We start from the raw sequence: 7,838 nt of genomic DNA on the forward strand, positions 1-7,838 counted from the left end.
GAATTGCTGATGTTGTATCACAACCTGTAAATGCGTGCGCAAAAAGAATATTGTTAATGACATGTTCTGCTGTACTGCCAATAATCTGATCAATGTCATAACATTCACGCTGGCAATCAACTCTTTTTGTCATACTTGTTAAATATATTTTGTGTAAAGATTCAACTGATTTACAGTGGTGTAATAAGAGGCAAAGAATATCGCTGTCATCAGCAAATATTGTGACGGGCTCTGTTTTGGAAAAGTTAAGTGCAATTTTAACGATTGTAGTATCTGCGTCAGAATGACACACATACACAGTAAAACCTCTTTCTCTTAATCTAACTTCTAGAATTCGGATAAATGATTTTTTGTTGGCGTAGTTAGAGAAAAATTTACTTCTATCAGACGGACAAGGATTGCTTTTATGTATTTCAACTGCAAATTGTGATAAAGATCCACGCTTTATACGCGTAGCGTCTTTTGTAGAATTTTCATATCCATCGAATACTACTACACTAACTTTAAGGTAATTAAGAAATTGGATGTACTTTTCAAAAATATTGTCAAATATTTCACCCTTGTTCCAATCGCAGCAGTATAAAAGAGCGCCACCATCGGCAACTTTTAAAGAATAAGGAGCAAATGGCATAGATATAACTGGCTTTGTTAGGTAATTTTTCAGCTTGTGTTTTTGAGCACTGCGCATAAGACCATCTTTAAAAAGTGACATAGGGAACGAAGTTAGTTCATAGTAAAAGTAGTCTTCAATTTCTTTTTCTGGTTTTTTCTCAACGATAACTGATAAACGCAAAAACAATGTCAAGGGATCAACTGATATATTTTCATTGTTGACTTTAATATTTGAGTACAGTCCTTGAAGATTTTTGAGTTGATTACTCCTTTTGAAGGATACTTCTGTGTATGTCATATCATTCATTTGTGCCAGTATTGATGCACCAATGCTTTCCGAACAATCACAAGTCACCTGATTAAACTCATCTACAAGCCCTGAGTCCAGAGCCTCAAGTTGTTCTCTTACATCAAATGGGCTATGAGAATCAAACCATGATTTAATTTTTTGAAAATCTTCAGAGTCACGTCTAATCCTTCCCGCACAAAGTTCTTTGTGTTCTTTACTTGAGTTTCTTGGCGAGGTTAATGAATTTATTGCTTCTGTCATTTCAGCGCACCTTGATAAAAAATATTATTTCTATATTTGTAAATATTTGCCCCATTTAGTTTTTGCTGGAAATATCTATTTTATTAGCAAATTCCAAGTAAACGAAACAATAAATATTTAATTTTATTTTTACCTATGCATTGTACTTGTCCAAACATGTAAAACATTTTCAGTAATTCCTCTGCCAACAACTCCTCCTTTGCCCTTTAACGATTTCATTAATATCTGTTCTATTGATAAATCAGTCCATATTCCAGACCAACTCTTTGAAGTGCGCCTTACTGTATGTTCTCCATTGAGGAACTGTTTATATACTTCTGGGTGAGTGCATGCTAATTCATCCACTGATTGTAAATATAAACGTAATGATTTTGTATAATTATTGTGCCCTGTTGAGGCAAGTAGTTTTAGCATACATTTTGTTGTAGCAATATGTAGGTTCCAGTTACTAGTTCTTTCCGCTCGAATAAACTCTTGTACAATAAATATATAGTGAACATAGTTTAGCCATAATTTTGCAGTTCGTGATTTTGCCATGTATTCTTCTTGCTTTTTTTTTTTTAAATAATAGAATTAACTACTTTTCAAGGTCAGTGTCGCCATTTTTGTTATGCATATTTGAGCTGTACATTAACTTAATTTTAGTTTTTTCTTCATCGCTTAGTTCAACCCAAACTTCCTCCAGCAATATAGATAAGATAGAAGATGCAGCAAACATATGGCCTCGAAGACTTCGAGAAATTGCTTTTCCAGAAAACATGTGGTTGACTGAAGCGGAAGCGTAAACAGTTTCAAGAGCAGTTTTTAATCCACTTCTTTCCATCAATGTTCCAATAGCTCCAAGAAAACTCATTAGCTGATGAAATCCACCAATTCTAATAAAAACTTTCATTTTCTTTGAAGCCGCAATTTCATAGGCTTTCACATAAAGCTGTTGATCAAATGTAACACATGGCATTCCAAGTTTTAGCTTTTCTGATTGTATTACAACGAAACTTAACAAAGAATATAAAGCATTAAAATCAGTTGCCGGTAAGTTGATTACTGGAAGCATGGATACTTTAGAAATAGGAAGAACATTATTAACTTGACGACTCATGTAGGCAGCCCAACTTGGGCATTGTAATTCAAAGATATGCGACATGTTCCAAAGTATATCGACAAGGTTTGGCTTTAAAGTAACCTTAAATAAAAGAAAGTTAAAAGTTAATGATTGTCTCATATCATCAAAAATCTCAAAATAAATTGTATCTATAGAAGTTTTTATTATATTTTAAAGCTGTACATGAAATTTAAACACTAATTTTTTGAAACGCTATCCCTCTTAACCCCAGTCAAGTAAATACCTTTGTAAATTCTTGAAATTTTATTTGAGATAAAACCGGAACGTCAGAGCTGTAAAACTGAGAAATTGTAATCTGGTTGTCACAGTTTATGTTGGACCAATAATCTTTTTTATCCCTAGGCAATCTTTTCTTATTTGAGTTCTCAATAAAATTTCCATTTGCAATTGATATGGAACCTAATCCGTGATGCGTATTTTTACCATCAATTGTTGCTAAATCATGATCTGTGTTATCCCCAACAAACTTAATAGATGTTGTACCTTCAGGGCAAAGTATATCGTTAATTTTATCGTGTTTCACTATGTTCTGCTTGTAACGAATGACCTGTTAAATAAATTTAGTTTTTCTTGTATTCTATATTGTTATGTGTAAAAATTTTTTTAAAAAACAAATACAAATAAAATTATCACTTAATAAACAAACCTCGTCGTAACTTGATGCAAAACCCAGTTTAGCAAGTAGAACATTTAGCCACTTGGAAGAAAGTACATTATCAACGGTAACGGCTACTCCTAACTGCATTGGCATTATTGATTGTGGCCTCACTGCAGAAAACAATGCTTGTGAAATTGACGTTTGTTTTAATGGCACAGGAATTAGTTCTCTGATAAACACCTTCAGCAATAAGGGTATGCAGGTGTTTTCATTGTTAGTTACATCTTCTATTAAAGGATACGTTTTTACATCATGGTCAAAATTCTTTATACAATCACTCAATAATTTTGCTGCTGCAGTTATAACTCTGATTTTTTCGTCCTCTGCATTGTGTTTTTTTCTGGTGTACCAGTTTTCGCATAATATATGTCTAAATCTGTCCAGTATAATTACATTACTTTTACCTTGTCGCGAGACTAATTGCATAGAATCTCCGTATTTTTCTTTTAATTTATTTTGCGTCATTTTAAGGGAATATATTTCTTCTCCTAATGTTTGCATCATCTCGTAAAACTCAGAGACTGTGTATAGATCAATATCTTCCTCAAGTTTTATGCATGCTGCATTAAAGACAGTAAGCTTTTCTGTTGATGTTGGTCTTCCACAGCTTGATGTAGTAATAGGTTTTTCAAATTTTGCACGACAATAGATGTGATATCGTGCTTCAACAGCTACAAGATCATTTATATTCAAAAGTCTAGCTTCAACTGTTTTAGATAAAAAATCGTTACGTTCGTTGCATAATTCTAGAGTTGCATGATAAATTTTTGATGATTTTGTTCTTACTTCTATGAAATTATTTCTCTCAGGATGGCGACTGTCAAGTGTGCACATATTTCCACAATAAAAACATTGCTCTTTAAAATTAAATAAAATCTGTTCTGATCGAGTTGAACGTTTTCTTTCAATAGGAGTTTCCATCGATGCTTGTGATCGTTTAATTGATTTTGATTGGTTTCTTAATTTAGTTCGACACGATGAGTGAATAAAAACCTTTTCTCCTGTCTCTTGTTTTTTATTCAGTTCATTTACCAATACATTTAAATCCAATTTTAAAGCACATTCAATTAATTTTCCAAGAGCTCCTTGGTTATCAACATTCCTTCCAAATCTTGCCCCCACTTGGCTCAACGAATCTCCTTCTAATTTCATTTTACCACACAATGCACATACAGAGGATTCATTTTTTAAGTCCATAATTTTTCAGTTTCAGAACTAGTTTTATTATCACTTACAAGATCAGATAATTTATATTAAAATCTGAAAATAGCAAATCATTACATAATTATAAACACTAAGATAAATAATTTATTAAAAAGTTTTTGATAAATATTGCCAAAAAAATTCGATTACATTTCGAATACAAAAAGAATATTACATTCTAATAACTTTAAAATTCGAAATGTAGAACAAGGAATTTTTATTCCCTCTACCCATTTTTACTTACAGAAACAAAGTTTAACAAAAATATTTGACAAAAACAAACAAAAAATCAAAAAAATTCCTCTTGCAAAATTCAAAAAAGGTCCTTTGGGGGACTGTGGCCCCCGCGGCTCCGAAAGCCATGTTTCTAGTAACAAAAAAAATATATATATACTCAACACTTTTATATTATTTAAATATAAGTGTTATTATAGTTACAACGCAACTTATTGTACAGCATACTTAAAATTTATCAGCAACGTTTAAAATTTCGTATTTTACTCCTAATCTTTGTGACGTCATAACTTTTTTTCCCTAAAATAAAAAAAAATACCAATTACCCATTTTAAAGAGGAAATAATAAGCTTTCCAACGATATATAACATGTCTTTATAATAATTTTTTCTAGGTTGACCCCTTTTTTGGTGAAATTCTACCGGACTATAACCCTGGCAAGTTTTAAACGTTCAGGAAAAATACCTTGATGAATTGATGCTCTGAAAATTTTAAAAAGAACATTTTTTAATTGTTCGTAGCAATCTATAACAATATTCCCGTTTATTTCATCTGCACCAGGTGCTTTATTTTTTTTTAAGGATTTGAAAACTTTTTCAAACTCATCAAATGATAGTTCGGCAGATAATTCTTCAGAGCAAATATCTTTGTCAACAGGTAGGTTGTCAACAGTCACCTACCAAAAAATCATAAAATGAGGTTTGGGTATTTGGTATTTTTCTTGACAGAGTTGATCCAATTTCAGTAAAATATTTATTGAATTCATGAGCTATTATTTGTGGTTCATACAAGCTATTGTTATCGACTTTCAGCATTTGTGGCAAAGAGCTTGAGCATGTTTTTTGTTTTCCAGTAATTTCTTTTAATACTTTCCAAGTGCTTTTTGAGTCATTTTTAACTTTATTAATTAATTTTGAATAGTAAGTTTTTTTTTAAATTTTTTTGAAAAGATTTTTGTAATCTTTGTAAATGTTTTCACTAGCTGGTGTTTTTGTTTTCAAATATTTAATAAATAGCTTTTGTTTTGTTTTCGATGATTTTTTGAATCCTTTGGCAATCCAGGGATTATTAAAGTGCTTTGTTTTTAATGTAACTGTAACAATTGGGAAATTAGATTCGTAAATAGAGGTGAATGTTTCAAAGAATTTTTCATAAAGGTTGTTTGCGTTTTCATTAGAATTTAAGTGTTTCCAATGTAATAATGAGACCTGATTTTTGAAAGACTCAATATTTGATGGTTTAAAAAAACGTTTTTTTATAACTTTATTTAATTTTTGTTGTGGTTGGTCAGTGTTTATGGTTAGAAAAATAGGAAAGTGGTCTGAAATATTTGTTTTTAAGATGCCCAATTTTATATCACTGTTGAAAAAGTCTGTGAAAATAATATTATCCAGCAAGGTTGCTGAATTTTTTGTTACTCTAGTTGGACGATTTATTAAAGGAATTGCTCCAGATTCAAAAATTGCATCATAAAAATTTTTAACTTTGTTATCGTCATTGTAGTCAAAACAATTCATATTAAAATCACCAATTAGAAAGTTTTTTTTCTTTTCGTTGTTACCTTTCGCTATAACTTTTTGCTGTAAAAACATGCTCAAGTTCTCGCTCACGCCATCTGGCGGTCGATAACAACAGCTAATTAAAATGGTTTTTGTTCGTTCATTAATAATCTCAATTGATAATATTTCTCCATCGCCGTCAGAGACGCAAAGATCATTTCTACAGCAATGCCTAATATTTTCATGAACGTAAATTAGAACTCCACCACCACGCTTATTTATTTGCCTTTCAAGAGAAATCATTTCAAAATGAGAAAGATAAAAATTAGAATTTTTATTAGTGTCGTTTGAGGTAGCCCAAGTTTCAGTTAAGCAAATAATATTAAAAAAGTATTAAGTTTCCTTAAGTAAATTTTGGAACTTTTCAAAATTACAATTAATGCTTCCGATATTTACGTGTAGAATTCTAATTTGAGCGTTGCTTTCCTTGTTAACATTCTTAAATAGAATTCCTTTTAATTCATTTGGATAATAGTAAGAACATTCGATTTTTGTATCATGAAAATAATTAATATCTGGGTCGGAGTTTTCGTGTAATGAAGAAAATTTCGTTTCAAAAAAATTAAAAGCAAGAGTTTCAAAGTCGTTTTTTAAAGCCATGATTAGTTATAACAAATAAATTAAAAAGGAGTTCTTTTTAAGAACGAACACATTTACTACCGAAATTCTCTAGAAAAAGTTTTATCATATTTTATAACTATATAAAAGTATTTGTTTTTTAAAAGTACAGACATTTCTCCTAAAAAATACATTTGTAAAATTTTTTTGATACTTTTCTTAAATTTCGGTTAACGCCCACCTTAAAAACGCTACACTGTCCCGAAAAAAATCTTTCATGGAGAAGGAGGGGGGGGGGGGGGTAGGAAATGTATATGTTTTTCTAGCTTTGAGGAAGAGGCGGAGAACACCCCTACACCCTTGTTCGGGACGGCCCTGGGGTGCTTAAAAAAGTCCGCCCTAAGTAAATTTTGTTTTTATTTTATTCGTCATTACAACAATTTTTTTAAAGTAAAAAGTAAACAAGGCTTGACTGTGATATGCTCTCGGAACTCCGCCCCGGAATCTCTAGGTTTAACCTCTCGACCAAGGCGTCGTCCATAAATCATGTCATGCATTAAGGTGAGAAGGGAGGGGGGGATTAGGGGTTAGTGGTTAGGTTTAGGGTCAGGTATGATCAACTTTAAAAGCGCACGCTCTAATCTAAACTTTAGACTAAAAAATATTTCTTTATTTATACATAATCTAAATTTATATAAAAAAATTTTATTAAAAAAAAAAGTGGAGAACGGGAGTATTTCAAAAGCGTACGTACTTTTCAGGAAGGGACTTAAAAGTACGCATGACACCAGGGGGTAGGGGAGCGTGAAGTTTTTTTTAAATTTTTGGTGTACGTACTAAGGACGTACTAGGACGACCCCTAAGCTTGTTAATTAAAGGAAACGCTACATTTTCAAAAATGCCATTATAAAACCTTTCATTGTTAATATTAATGTGATATTTAGACCACCCAACAAATATTTAAATTTTTTTTTGGAATTACTTTTGTAATTTTTTTAACTTTTTTGTAATTAACATCATTACATCAAAAAGGATTAACGTTTTTAATTTCATACAAAGGTGGGCGATCCAAAACAACTTAAAATATTTTCTTGTTTTTGTTTTATTGGTTAAAATTTCTATCGCCTGATAAAATATATTAAACCATTACTAACATAAAAAAAACGTTTAATTGTTTATCGTGGTAAAAAAATTAAATTAAAAATAGGCACTTTGAAATTAGTAAATGATAGGGTTGAAAATTTTCGGAAATTTTCGCTCAAAATTTCTAAAAATTTTCAAAAAATTTTTTATAGCAATAAACTTATAGTTATTATATACTTTTATAAAATTCATTTCATT

General features: G+C 30.9%; 2 protein-coding genes across 2 annotated transcripts in view; both read right to left on the reverse strand.

Annotated features, from left to right (window-relative positions):
• The window catches only part of LOC136091192 (uncharacterized), a 2,389-nt gene extending 690 nt beyond the window's left edge, over nucleotides 1-1,699 (reverse strand). Inside the window, exons 1-2 of the mRNA XM_065818219.1 lie at nucleotides 1,296-1,699; nucleotides 1-1,172 (exon numbers count right to left, since the gene is read on the reverse strand). The exon at nucleotides 1-1,172 is cut by the window's left edge and continues 690 nt beyond it. Coding sequence (XP_065674291.1) covers nucleotides 1-1,172; nucleotides 1,296-1,699 — 1,576 coding nt within the window. The remainder of the gene's footprint in view (nucleotides 1,173-1,295) is intronic.
• LOC136091193 (uncharacterized) lies at nucleotides 1,683-7,335 on the reverse strand. The gene is made up of 3 exons (XM_065818220.1): nucleotides 2,932-7,335; nucleotides 2,509-2,832; nucleotides 1,683-2,345 (listed from the first exon to the last, which is right to left on the reverse strand). The coding sequence occupies exons 1-3, from the start codon at nucleotides 4,138-4,140 to the stop codon at nucleotides 1,740-1,742; spliced, it is 2,139 nt and encodes a 712-aa protein (XP_065674292.1). The 5' UTR covers nucleotides 4,141-7,335; the 3' UTR covers nucleotides 1,683-1,739.
• Between the last annotated feature and the right edge of the window lie 503 nt (nucleotides 7,336-7,838).

This window comes from Hydra vulgaris, chromosome 14, assembly GCF_038396675.1.
Source record: "Hydra vulgaris chromosome 14, alternate assembly HydraT2T_AEP".
Taxonomy (NCBI): domain Eukaryota; kingdom Metazoa; phylum Cnidaria; class Hydrozoa; order Anthoathecata; family Hydridae; genus Hydra; species Hydra vulgaris.